At 45.2% G+C, this 14,141-nt stretch overlaps 1 protein-coding gene across 7 annotated transcripts in view; it reads left to right on the top strand.

Moving 5' to 3' along the window:
- Positions 1-14,141, top strand: part of dgkh (diacylglycerol kinase, eta) — a 51,951-nt gene that overhangs the window by 32,927 nt on the left and 4,883 nt on the right. For 6 of the 7 annotated variants that reach the window (XM_020586967.1, XM_020586970.1, XM_020586972.1 and 3 more), the window contains 19 exons: positions 1,295-1,397; positions 3,058-3,220; positions 3,366-3,474; positions 3,752-3,973; positions 4,305-4,396; positions 4,560-4,659; positions 4,793-5,099; positions 5,313-5,444; positions 6,953-7,087; positions 7,221-7,338; positions 7,519-7,629; positions 8,059-8,155; positions 9,016-9,123; positions 10,554-10,667; positions 11,151-11,285; positions 11,412-11,572; positions 11,699-11,804; positions 12,396-12,488; positions 12,644-12,763. In XM_020586967.1, the coding sequence (XP_020442623.1) occupies positions 1,295-1,397; positions 3,058-3,220; positions 3,366-3,474; positions 3,752-3,973; positions 4,305-4,396; positions 4,560-4,659; positions 4,793-5,099; positions 5,313-5,444; positions 6,953-7,087; positions 7,221-7,338; positions 7,519-7,629; positions 8,059-8,155; positions 9,016-9,123; positions 10,554-10,667; positions 11,151-11,285; positions 11,412-11,572; positions 11,699-11,804; positions 12,396-12,488; positions 12,644-12,763 (2,526 nt within the window). The remainder of the gene's footprint in view (positions 1-1,294; positions 1,398-3,057; positions 3,221-3,365; positions 3,475-3,751; positions 3,974-4,304; positions 4,397-4,559; positions 4,660-4,792; positions 5,100-5,312; positions 5,445-6,952; positions 7,088-7,220; positions 7,339-7,518; positions 7,630-8,058; positions 8,156-9,015; positions 9,124-10,553; positions 10,668-11,150; positions 11,286-11,411; positions 11,573-11,698; positions 11,805-12,395; positions 12,489-12,643; positions 12,764-14,141) is intronic. The other variant, XM_020586968.1, reaches the window with a different exon arrangement.

The raw sequence follows: 14,141 nt of genomic DNA, 5'->3' as shown, positions 1-14,141 counted from the left end.
GATTGGGGCAGACTTCAACGGGCACGTTGGTGAGGGGAACAAAGGGGATGAGGAGGTGATGGGCAGGTTTGGTGTTAAGGAAAGGAACCTAGGACAGATGGTGGTGGACTTTGCTAAGAGGATGGAAATGGCTGTAGTTAACACCTATTTCCAGAAGAGGGAGGAACATAGAGTTATATATAAGAGTGGAGGTAGGAGGTATGCAGGGAGACTACATTCTATGTAGACGAGGCAATCTGAGAAACATTAGTGACTGCAAAGTGGTGGTAGGAGAAAATGTAGCCAGACAGCATTGGTGGTGTATAGGATGACTCTGCTGGTCAGGAGGAAGAGGAGAGGAAAAGACAGAAAAGAAGACCAAGTGGTGGAAGTTGCAAAAGGAAGAATGGCGTGAGGAATTCAGACAGATGTTGAGACAGGCTTTGGGTGGTCAGGAAGAACTTCCAGATGACTGGGAAACTACAGCAGAAGTGATCAGGGAGACAGGTAGGAAGGTGCTAGGTGTGTCATCTGGAAGGAGGAAAGGAGATAAGGAAACATGGTGGTGGAATGAGGAAGTACAGGACAGCATTCAGAGGAAGAGGCTAGCTAAAAAGAAGTGGGACGTAGAAAGGACTGAAGACAGTAGACAGGATTACAAGAAATTGCAGCATAGAGTGAAGAGGGAGGTGGCAATTGCCAAACAGAAAGCATATGATGAGTTGTATGCCAGGTTAGACACAAGGGAAGGACTTGTACAGATTAGCGTGACAGAGAGATAGAGTTAGGTGGAAACAGATGATTCGCTGTGGCGACCCCTGACGGGAACAGCCAAAAGAAGAAGAAGAAGAAACCTTGCAGGCTACCATGTGTGACTTAACTTTACATTGTCTCTCAAGATTACTGCTGCCATATAACCCACAGGGGGCAGTGCTGCACGACTCACGATAAACAAACCAAATGCACTCAGAGCGCAGAACGCTTATTATGAACAAATCCCATTCAGAGACTAACAGCATCAGTGAATGTGGTGGACTCAGTGCAATGTGTGTGGCAGACCCCGGTTTAGCTTATCGGTCCTGGCTGTAGACTTCCACTGTTGTCCAACAACAGGGCCACTGTGGAGAGTGGGAATAGTTAGAACCTATTCTCATGTACATATGGACAGTATTGTCTGAAGACAGACTATGACCCCATCCTTTAAATTAACAGTGAAGCAGATGGCATGTAAAATTGTTTAGGATTTCTCATTTGCCTGTTTATTTATATGAGCGAAAAGACAAGAACTTCTTGAATAATGAATATTTTCTTCCAGGTGCACACAGCCTGTATGGACCTGTACCCTCGCAAGTGCCCTCTGGGTCAGTGCAAAGTCTCCATCATTCCCCCTACAGCGCTCAACAGCATCGACTCAGACGGTAGACACCACATTCACACACATGCATATACACAGTCACACATACAGTCACGCAACTCAAAGGGTCAGCGGTTGATGCCAGACATCACCTACTGTAGGAGCAATCATCACATTTCAGAGGTGAATACATGAGATTTCTTCCTGTTTGGTCAAATGATGGCTTCTCTCTGAACTTTGACCTGGAGGGAGGAGAGGGAGAGAGGGATGATCATGGCATCAACATCAAATCCATATTTTCTTATTAGCGTCTTGCTAGTCATAAGACAGAGCTTTGGTATGTGTTCCAGGAAATTTGCTGTTTCCTGTGTAGTGAAGTGGTTAAAAATTGCTCTGACTGGTCAACACGCACCTGTCTGAGGGCTTTAAAACAGATCCTGAGACAAGATGTGTGTGTGTGTGTGTGTGTGAGAGAGAGTGAGAGTGTGAGAGAGAGAAGAACAATAACTAGATGCTTCCCAAATTGCTGTGAAAATTGACACATACTTGTTGTTTGATGAAAGCACACACACATCACGGGAGAAGAAGAAGAGCTCTGTAAATCCCTGCAGAGCAACATGAAGCATGTATGACAATGCCATTTTTGCTGTGTGTGTGTGTGCCAGAGCCCACATTAAACCCATTCTAGATGGAGATCAGCAACTGTGAGACAGACCCTGATAAGCATGTGTGATTGGATTACTGCTGCCAAATTCAGTGGCTGGCGCACACATACACACACAAAGACATAGCTGGCATCAGCTAATTGGTAGATGGATGAAAGAGGAAGAGAGGATGGGAAATCCAGATGAAAGGAAGATAAGACAAAAGCAGAAAACGGAAGAAGGGCAAATAAAACAGCCTCTCTCTGTCTGCTCTTTGCTGTCTCTGCATCTCCTCACGTGCCAGGACCCCCTCTGCCCAAATGCAGGCTGGGAGGGGGGGTGGTTATAATTGGCTGAGAGACAGACTGTAGCACGTGCTGGAGCTTTGTGACTCCCCTCTTCGTTCCTCCCCTCTCCTCCTCTCTTCTTCTCTTCCACTTGCTTTTCCTCAGCCCCTCCTTTATGAAAAGATCACAGAGAGAGAGATGAAACTGAAGAGATTAGACAGAGATTAGAGAGCAGAAGAAGAAGTGAAGGAAGATGCAAGGGGGAAAGAAAAGAGTCAATGTCAGTGCCACACACACACACACACACACACACACAAGGTAGAAGCCTTAATATGCACAGAGCTGTCTGCACACAGTGGTGTTCAGAGTATGTTGTAAGCACAGAAACGGCTTGTTGCATTACCCCCCACAGATTACCGTATATGAGTGTGTGCGTTTGTACGCTCCTACAGAGCAAAGCACATGTTTTTGGCATGCACTGTGTTCCCATGTATTTTTATGCTCAGTCTCATGCGCTGAGACTTTGCGGTTGTTTAACGATGACAGCGTTGTTACACACTGACATCCAGCTCTGTACCCTGGTTACTGGTCACAGAGCATTAAAGGGACAGTTCACCCAAATTAGTCACAAATGTGTTTTCTGCTTATGCTTACCCTTAGGGGTATCTAATCACACTGATTGTTTTGGTTTTATATGCTGTAAATTACTCTAAATAAAATGGAGTTGTGTGTGATTTTGTTTGTGGTGTTCAAAGCATTAAACAGTTTTCCTGCTTTTGCCATATCTCTTCAGGCTTCTGGAAAGCCACCTGTCCCCCATCATGTGCCAGCCCCCTCCTGGTTTTTGTTAATTCCAAAAGCGGTGACAACCAGGGAGTGAAATTCCTGCGACGCTTCAAACAGCTCCTCAACCCGGCTCAAGTGTTTGACCTGGTCAATGGCGGGCCACACCTTGGGTGAGGAGAAACTGAAACGGTTGTCCAGATTTGACGTGTATAGATGCAAACACATAAAACACCCGGGAGTCTACTGTATGCATGTACAACATTCCACAGCACAAAAATAAGGATCTGCTAATGTTTGTTTGTGTGTGCCTTTCAGCTTGCGCCTGTTTCAGAAGTTCGATAACTTCCGGATCCTGGTGTGTGGAGGTGATGGCAGCGTGGGCTGGGTCCTCTCAGAGATTGATAAACTCAATCTACACAAACAGGTAAAGTAATACATGGCAGAATGGGTGCCGGCAGATGTCAGCAGAACTAAATATTATGATTATTATGTCAATTTGTTTCTCCTGAGTTAAAAATAAACTAAAGTTGTGCTGTCATGAACATATTAAAGTACAAGTAGAGAGGAGCTGATGTGCTTTTGCTTCTGGCCAGCTCATATAAAGACACACACACCGGCATGCAGGCATGCACAGACACACACAGACCACATTCTGAATGCTGCAGGCCCATTACCAAATAAACCCTCTGCCTGTGTCTCAGTGCCAGCTGGGGGTGTTGCCCTTGGGCACGGGCAACGATCTGGCGCGGGTGCTAGGCTGGGGCCCGTCATGCGATGATGACGCCCAGCTGCCTCAGATCCTGGAAAAGTTGGAGAGGGCCAGCACCAAGATGCTGGATCGCTGGAGCATCATGACCTACGAGATTAAGATCCCACCCAAACACAGCTGCCCCACGACGCCTGAGGGGGCTGACGACTGCCAGGTGCTCGCAACAGCTGACGGATACTCACACACAGCAGTAGACACAATCAAACGCAGACAGACAGAAGGGGGTGGGAGGTAGCTGAGCACATGCTGGAAGTTGTGCCTGACATTTTCAATGTAACTTCACCTTATTTCAGTTTGAAACTGGACAAAGGAACAGAAATTTCTTCAAAATGAGTCTTGCTCTTAGTATAATGTAGTAAAGTTTGGCAGTTTTTCAAGTGCTGATGAGAGAAAAGGAACAGCATTGGCTTGAGGTTTCATGCTAAGGTGTTGTTTTCTACCACACAACACATTTATAATATTTGTTCTGTGTATTTTCTCTCCAGTTTCACATTTCCACCTATGAAGACTCAGTAGCTGCTCACCTCACAAAGATCCTCAACTCTGAGCAGCACTCTGTGGTCATCTCCTCGGCCAAGTGAGTCTGTAACACCCCAGCCCAACAGAAGAACCTGGCAGGTTTAATGTGTCTGTAAAAACAGTAATACCTCTTTTTTACAATGGCCGTCAGAGTGCTGCTTGAGCTCATCTTTCTATGTCATGCATTACACCACAAGACACCGCTTCCTCCTGTTTCTTAGGATCCTGTGTGAAACGGTGAAGGATTTTGTTGCCAAAGTGGGGAAAGCCTATGAAAAAAGCACAGAGAACACAGACGAGTGCGACACTATGTCTCTCAAAGTAAGTCTCAAAGTGTGGTTCACATCCATCGTCTGCCTGTGCTGAAAGGCAGCTCCCCTTTATTTCATATTGTATATATTGTATTTTTGCACATTCACTGCCTCACATGTGTCTACCCCCTTGTGCCTACTAGTGTGGCATCCTGAATGAGAAGCTGGACTCCCTCCTGCAGACTCTCAACACCGAGTGTCAGGCTCTACCTCCACTTCCCCACCCCACACCTCCTTTTGTAGAAGAGGAGCAGGAAGAGGAGGAGGAGGAAGAGGAGGAGGCCAGCGAGGAGAGCCTGACAGAACTGAAGGAGAAGCTGGAGGAGGAGGAGACAGAGAAAGGAGGAGGAGGTTCCCCACACCAGCTCTTCAAAAGCAGGGAGCAGCTGATGCTCAGGGCCAACAGCCTGAAGAAAGCTGTGCGACAAATCATAGAACAGGCCGAGAGAGGTGAGTCATCATATAAGGAAGACCCAGCTGAACCCAGTTCACCTGACTTTCATTGTAGTATTATTGTGTACAGTAAAGTAGTATTGTCCAGCTGAGGTACTAAAATGCAAAGGAAGCACGGAGACTTCCCCTATACATCACTGTTTATGGACTCTGATATGCCAAATGTGAAACTGGTTTTATCACCATCCCTTCGGTGCTTCCTCTGTTTAGTGGTCGATGAGCAAAACGCCCACACAGAGGACACGGATCTGCCGTCTCCCCTGGAGTTCAGGAAGGACAGTGAGGAGGAGAACAGAGACAGTGAGAAGGATGAGGACACCAAAGAACTGGAGACGGTGCCATGTAAGTGTACTGCTGCTTCTGCTTTCACCCTGCTCCAAGTCTGAGACCAACTTGCAAACCTTTAACTACTGAGACCTGACGCATTTCCGCTCTGTGCCCTTTCCAAAACACTCAACCTGCCCAGGCTCGCCTGTGTGACAGCTGATGTTGTTCCCACTAACTGTCACATAACATACATTTCTGTGAATTAGTGGCTGAGGCCTGCTTTGACAAAATAGCAGAATTTGGCTGTGCCTCACCGTGTGGAGGTGTCCAAACACATTCCATCTTCTCTTCCTCTTCTGAGAGTGGAAAACATTGCCATTCCCATAATTTAGGCAAAACCTGAGACCAGATGAAGATAAGAGCTAATAATTCTCCTTTTAATCATAAACAGAAGAAAATGTTATTGTAAGACAAAGTCTAGAAGATGACTGTACTTTTTTAAGTGAATAGATGCAATAGGAAGTCACACAGGATTTAAAAGTCGCCACCTTGTGGATAGTGCGCTCCCTGTGCTACAGGGAACCAGTGAATGGAACAAAAAGTGCTGCTGACGCAAATCCCGTTTCCTGTCATAAATAAACTCAAGGATTAGTGCTAAAAGTGCATGGAGAAGCCTGCTCTCCTGTGAAATTTCACCTCTCTCGCCAGGCCAAATTGTTTATCTCTCAATCTCCAGTCTCCACAACAGTCTGAGGCAACACAGAACTTCCTTAATATTAAATGATGGTACCTGTTGAAGCTGTGGCAACAAGGCCACTATTAAGTCTGTGTGTGCCTGTTTATATGTATCTGAATGTGTGTTATGTGTGCTGCTGTGTATGTGGATGCACATTCTGTATGTGTGTTACTGTGTGTAGGGTGGCTGTGGCTCACGAGGTAGGGCAGTCGTCTCCTGACCAGCAAGTTGGTGGTTTAACTCCTGGTGTCCCTGCATGCCTAAGTGTCCCTGAGCAAGACACTGAACCCCGAATTGCTCCCGGTGGTTTGACTAGCGCTGTTGTGTGGCAGCCTGTTGTCATCGGTGTGAGAATGGGTGAATGGTGTATCATCTCCTGTAAAGCGCTTTGGCCAGTGCAACACACTGTGGAAAAAATGCGCTATATAAATACAGTCAATTTACTGTGTAAGTATCTAGTGTGTCTCTACCGTATATGAGAGTGTGTGTGTGTGTGCGCGTCGGTCACAAGACATGTCATTGTCTTAGTGGCAGAAGTTCTTCCTGTTTATCACGGGGCTGCTTCCTTCCTTTCACACATTCTCCAGCCACTGGAAGAAAAGGAGGTATCAGTCAAACCCTCTGATTTGTGACCTCTACTTGTTGCCTCCCCTCTCCCTCCTAACAAATCAAAAACACGCTGATCAACTGAAACTTATGGTCTGGTCAAATCCACCCTTCAGTTTTGGGGTCCCCTCCCAGTGTTCCCCCTCTTGCTGGTATACATACATGCCAATATACAGTATGGTAAACAAGTTAAGTAGTGAAAAGGCAAGACAGTGACCTGAGTTTTTCTCCCTGTGTGCAGCCGCTAAGAGTCCCTGTTCTCCTACGGAGAGGAGGGTGAGCCGCAGCACCCAGTCCTATGGCTCCTTCACCATCACCCCCTTCACCACCAGCAAGGAGAACCTCCCCGTACTCAACACACGCATCATCTGCCCCGGTAAAGACACACACACACAGGCAGTGCATACAGCTAATAATCCTTCACCTGACCTTAACAAGCAACACACAAACAGGAGCACTTGGACGTTCCCGCTCAGCTTTGTGTGATGGATGTCTGTGTGTGCATGCAGGACTGCGGGCTGGTCTGGCTGCCTCTATCGCTGGCAGCTCCATCATTAGCAAGATGCTGCTGGCTAACATCGACCCCTTTGGTGCCACATCCTTCATCGACCCTGATCTCGACTCGCTGTAAGAGTCTGTAACTGTTGCTTTGTTTCTTTATATGTGAACATTGGTCTGGTTCTACTGTCTCTCTCTCTGTCTATATCCACGTCTGTTTCTCTGTGTTTGTACGTATCATACAGTATTTGTGTGTGAGCTTCAGCTTACTGACTGTTTACATGTTTGTGTGGCTGCTCCGCCACCCAGAGAAGGCTACATGGAGAAGTGTGTGATGAATAACTACTTTGGCATTGGCCTGGACGCAAAGATCTCACTGGAGTTCAACAACAAGCGAGAGGAGCATCCAGAGAAGTGCAGGTGAGACATATGACCTAAGCCCAGGTGCCTCCACAACCACTGAGCAACAGTCACTCTTACTAGCAGTCTCCATCAAGGGAAGGTTTTTTGACAGCAGTGAAAGTCGGTCATTTGCCTGACGTCTACTTTCATATACTACATAAATAAGAGAAGTCTGTTTTTATATGTTCTGACTCAGTATTATCACTGAATGCAGCAATTCACAATGAATACTTATAGCATTTTGCTAAGTGTGAAGCACTTACTAGTGTCTGGGTGGTGTTTACTCCATTATTTCATATCTCACAGCCCACACTTCTCCCAGATGTTGATGTTGACTGTTTCCAGTCAGAGCCGAGAGAGAATATATTCATATATATTTCCAGTTAATGTCACAACAGTCCTGTTGCTGTGTGCTGTTGTGCACACCCTCTGCTCCTTCCTGCACAGGAGTCGAACCAAGAACATGATGTGGTATGGTGTTTTGGGCACAAAAGAGCTTCTGCAGAGAACCTACAAGAACCTGGAGCAGAAGGTGCAGCTAGAGGTAAGATGGAGAAAAACAGCAAGGCTTTTGAGGTTTTGAAAATACTCTGCTGAATGTATATGCAGATTTAATTTGTCTAAAAAACCTCTAGAAATGTGTAAACCCAGGCAACTGGGAGCCAGTCAGCTAACAGTGGGGTGTGATTTAGCTGAGGATGTGACTCACCACTTCTCACAACACTCTTGAACCTCTTGAAACACTATTTAAGCTAAGTATTGTAGATGTGATGTGAAGCACGATTCTGCAGTTGCTTGGCCTGTTTCTCACCTCAAGTGTAATTTAGAAACTGATTTGGATGTTTAGGAGAACAGCCGCCACCCTTCTTCAGCTTCAAATCCATAAAGACAAATGACACCCAGTCCAGTCGGTGGCCTTTTACTGATGTCACCCAACTTGACATGATATTAGGTTCTGAAAACCACATTGTCTGCAGGCTTTGTTAGGTTATTTATATAAAAAATGCATTAAATGATTCAAACAACCATAATACAGGTAGCTACAATAAGACAAATACAACGTGTAGTGTTAGCGAGGCAAAACGCCTGCTCAGGCTTCCAGCTTTGCACATTCAGGAATATTCTGTATATACTGTTAGACTGCCCATTCGTACTTTTAAAAATTTGATCTATATTCAATCAGAAATCGGCTTTTTACAGCTTTATGGCTTTTTCAGCTTGTAATTAATTCAAGCAAACAAATGCAAACAAACAGATGCAAACAGATGCAAACAAAAGTTATATTAGATTTAATGTTTGCTAAAATACCCAGACAGCCTGAATTTCGTTTATAGACACGTATACCTTCCCTGCTCCCTTATGTTACTGGTCCAGCTGAGCTCTGCTTGATTATTGTTTTCCCAGTGTGACGGCCAGTACATCCCGCTGCCCAGCCTTCAGGGGATCGCTGTGTTAAACATACCTAGCTACGCAGGCGGGACCAACTTCTGGGGTGGCACTAAGGAGGATGATGTGAGTACATGCACTGTACTCTAGATGTTCACACTGAGCTCTGTGTAGTGTCACATCCTGCTGGCAGGTGAGTCAGATCACCTGGGTCTTTTTAAGTTAATGTCAAAGCTTGGCTGGGATCCTGGTGTAAGGCTCCATCTCTCTCTCTCTCTGTGACTCACTCTTGGTTGGAACAACAAAGCTGAGCATGACCCTGACAGGCTGGAAGTGCAGGGAGAGGGATGGTTGTAGTAGGGATTGTTCATACTGTATGTGTGCTTGTTTGTCTAAGGCTCTGAGCACAGGGCCTGTGGAGGGATTAGACACATGCATACACACCCCTCGGTGAGCCCCTGCAGAGGTTACCCTTGGACACACACATCCAGTATGTGCATGTGGTGTTATGTAACTGTTTTGCTGGAGAGGAGGGAAAGACAAGGAGAGAACATTTAATTAAATTGTCTTCATGTACATAGAAACAGAGACTCACAAACATACACAACATTACGTTTTCAGCCTGTTCTGTAGTCAAATCATATATTTTGATACATAATACAAAGATTGAGTTTATTTGAAATACACATTCTTTTGTCACTGCTGACAGCTTTTCACTTCTATTTTAGCACCAGATTCAGTGCACAACCTCCTGTTCGCTGTCTTCTGGTTTCCATCTAGTGGCCGCAGCTCCACACGACAACACATCTCATAATGTTCTCCTTGATAATTTTATAGCGTGTCCAGCAATTTTTATTTTATTTTTTGCACTGCGCTGTTTTCTGTGTACTCAGCCAGATGCTGACTCCTCATGGCTTTGACCTTTTCACAGGCAGTTTGTCAGCAGAGATCGATACCAGAGCTGCTTCTTCCACAAACTATGCATTTCTCATTCAGAGTGGAGCAAAGGGAGGTTTTTAAAAAAGATATACCTGTCACAGTTACATTACAGGATATAAGGCTGATGATATTGTATAGTTTTATTGTTGCCAGTAAATGTCATGACTAGACTAAAACCATTAATGAATTTTTCCTGCTGTTTCCTGTGGAGTTAAAGCCTGATATGTGTTATGTTATTATTCCTTTGTGTCACGGACTACGACTGAATGATTTGAGGAAAATATCTTATTGTGATTTTTCTAACCAGTATTCTAACTTCTGCATAAATAGAATTAAATACCTTTTAACAGACGCTGAGGTCCTGCCAGGATTTTTTTAAAGCCAGTCGGAGAAAAGGTCAATTTCTGTGTAAACTTGTTTAGATTTCTCTTGACCAGTTTAGACCACATCAGCACAGATATTTATTTATTACAGGAGTATCATTTTTAACATTGCTCAGTAATATTGAGGAAATTGCTTAGGCTTAGTAATGGAACTGGGACCCGCGACTGACAGGTTAGGAGAGTCAGACATCACTGAGGCACAGATGAACATTTTGTCGTTGCTGTGTTGTGCAGATCTTCTGTGCCCCATCATTTGATGATAAGATCCTGGAAGTTGTGGCTGTGTTTGGGAGTATGCAGATGGCTGTGTCCAGAGTCATCAAACTGCAACACCACCGCATAGCACAGGTGAGAGCACACACTGAAAACAACGCCAAGTGAAAATCTACACGTGCAGTGGCTTCAGAAAGTGTTCAGACTGGGCAAGAATGCTCCTGGTCAGAGAGATAAGAACACAACAGTCCCTCTAACAGAGCCTCAGAATCAGACAACTTTATTTATGTCAGGTGTGTAATTCACCTGACATAATTCACACAGAAAGGAAAGGAATTCACACAGAAATCTCCTGCAGAGATGGAGGAGCTGCCAGAGGGACGACCATCTCAGCAGTTCTCTATCAGTCAGACCTGTATAAGAGACATTTCTCAATAATGAAAACCCACATTTTCACGTTGTCATTATGGGTTACTGAGTGTAGACTGAGGGGCATAAATGGCACTTTTATCCATTTAAAGTGAACTCCACAACACAGGTCCAGAGGCCTGAATAGTCTCTGAAGTGAGTGTATGTACAAATACATTCACCTAATCTGTGTTTCTGTGCCTGAACCAGTGTCGAACGGTGAAAATCACCATCCTCGGTGATGAGGGGGTCCCCATTCAGGTGGATGGTGAAGCCTGGATCCAGCCGCCTGGAGTTATCAAGATCCAGCACAAGAACAGAGCTCAGATGCTCACCAGGGACCGGGTGAGACACAGGGAGGGAGAGAGTCTGGAGAATAAAAGGAGTACAAGTGAAAAGGGTTGGTGGGAAACAAGGCTTTAAAAGAAGTGCTTCTCATGGTGAATACTTAAGCTCTGATTTTCTCTGCAGGCATTTGAGAACACGTTGAAGTCATGGGAGGACAAGCTGAAGTATGATAAGCCTCCTCTGCGGCCTCACCTCTACACACAACAGTCTGTGGACCTGGCTACAGAGGAGGAGGCTGGCCTGGTGCAGATGTGTGCACGAGCTGCAGAGGAGCTTATCACTAGGTGCATCTACTGCGATGAATATCACGTCTCACCCTAGAGATCCACAAGCTGTACAGATATATGAAAAATCCAATAAACAATCATTTAGTGTTGTTTTATCATGAACTGTGCTGTGTCTGATCACAGGATATGTGAGGCTGCCAAGACCAATGGGCTCTTAGAGCAGGAGCTGGCTCATGCTGTTAATGCTGCATCTCATGCCATCAACAAAACACACCCCAAGTTTCCAGAGGTTAGCTGTCAACACACAACACACAGCGGTTTTCGTTCAAGGCTGCTCATTTTCTAAGACAACCCATGTCTTCCAAATGTGATTGCTGTGACCACAGAAATTGCAGTTATAGTCTGAACCCATTTGTTGAGACAAAACTCACTTGTAACTAGAGGGGACCTACAGCTTTGGTTAAGCTTTGTTTATGTCGAGCTGAGCATCACAGAGAAACTAGTGTCTACTGCTCATGATATTTTACAGGTCTCACTTGAATTACATTTACAGTTTACTGCAACCATATTGTGTTTGAAGAACCACTGAAAGTGTGTAGTAAAACTACATACATACATTACTGTATAGGTATTGTCAGCAATGTATGCAGCTAACCCACATTTGAAAGCAGTCATATATAAAATTTTACTAATGACTGAACTAATCAGAAGCTATATGATATGTTACTACATATGAGACCCCTGACTGGACTAGTTTGATTGAACCTGTCATTAGTTAATCTTTTCAATCCACTTCCAGAATTGTTATATAAAGCACTGTGCTCTTCTGTGTTTGTGTCTGCTGTGTTATATTTGATATTGACTGTTGTCCTGTTTCCAGAGTCTGACTAGGAACACAGCTATGGAGGTGGCCAGCACTGTCAAGGCACTCTACAACGAGACCGAGTCTCTCTTGCTGGGCCGAGTCTCTCTGGTCAGTCATTATGACTGTAATACTGACTTTATTGTTGTATTAATGAAGTTCGAAGAACTTTTCCTCCATTTCTTTTACTATTTGAGAAGTCTAGTTGTTATTTCCACAGTTCTTCTATGAGTAGTTGATCTCGACTAGTTTTCTCCCCCTCACAGCAGCTGGACCCGCCAGAGGAGGAGCAGCTGTCCAGTGCTCTGCAGAGTGTGGAGTTGGAACTGGGCAAACTGGGAGAGATTACCTGGCTCTACCACATACTGCAGCCTAACGATGAGGAGGTAAGCAGCTGCAGCACACACTGACACATGCATGGACATTTAAACAAAGGCAGTAACCACAGGCTGGACAGCAGACTGTACAACAGACTGTTATGCTTTCAATTTATGTCATTATAGGCTGATTACTCCAAGATTTTATTGCCACAGAACCACACAAAGGCCAAAAGTGCAGATGCTGCACCTGGCCTTTGGATACTGTGTTCTCTCAGCTTTCTGATCCAATCTAACAGCTAAAAGGTTTTTGTCTGAGTACTGTTCACACATATACACACGCACACACATAAAAAAAAATCTCCCACTCGCCCTACTTCAGGACGGTCTTTTATTCCTTCCTTCAAGCTCGGGTCCTCTACCAGAGGTCTGGGAGCTTGAGAGTCCTGTGCAGTATCTTAGCTGTTCTTAGGACTGCACCCTTCAATGGCCAACCAACTGGACATAGTAGTGGTGGACAAACAGAAGAAGAAGGTCGTAGTGATAGATGTAGATAGATGTGAACTATTGGAATGCTACTATACAAGTAACCCCAGTGAGAGGGGTTACACACAGAGAATGTGGGACCTATGGATACTTTGAAACCCAATATCTACACTAACATCGAAACAACTAGTAGCTCAGTGCTCTAACATCTGCAAGAAGCATCTGCTATCACAACTAGAGATTGACGAGGAACAACACGAATGCTCCAGCAAGGGGGAGCCAGGACGACAGGTCAGGGGGGAGATATCATCATCACCATCATCACCCCCACAGTTGGAGATTGGGTACCAAAACCCAATAACAGGCCTGGATGAGCTTGATTCAAAAGCAGCTGACCTGAGGTTGAACATCATGAGCAAGATGGACACCTGGAACTCCCGTGGTCAGTTACCAAGACTAAGTGAAGTGCCTTCTGAAAGTCTACTAGAGGATGTGAATGCAGCACTAAGAACAATCCCTACGACCATCACTGAAACCAACAAGCTCATATACACCACAGCAACCGTGATCCTTGAGATGCTTGGCTGTAAGTTCAACAAAGACCATAAGGAGCAGTATCCTCCATGGAGAAGGAGGTTGGAGACCAAGATCAAGGCAACATGGAGAGAAGTTAGCCAGCTATCAGAATTGCAGAAAAGCGTGATGAAGAAAGGGGTACCTAAGAAGTACAACTCACTGTCCATACCTGAGGCCTTAGAGACTGCCAAGCAAAGGCTCACTGCCCTGGCCGCCCAGCTGAAGACGTACACCAGAGAAATTGAAGCCAGGGGAATAAACCGAATGTTCTCCACTGAGCCATCCAAGGTGTACTCTCAGTGGCAGGGTAGGAACATGAGAGCAGACTCACAAGGCTGGAGACTGAACAGTTCTGGAAGAGCATATGGGAGAAGGAGGCATCACA

This window comes from Monopterus albus, unplaced genomic scaffold (genome assembly GCF_001952655.1).
Source record: "Monopterus albus unplaced genomic scaffold, M_albus_1.0 scaffold432.1, whole genome shotgun sequence".
NCBI classification, from domain to species: Eukaryota; Metazoa; Chordata; class Actinopteri; order Synbranchiformes; family Synbranchidae; genus Monopterus; species Monopterus albus.
Note: the sequence above shows the minus strand (reverse complement) of the source record. Positions and strands in the feature narration are given on the sequence as shown.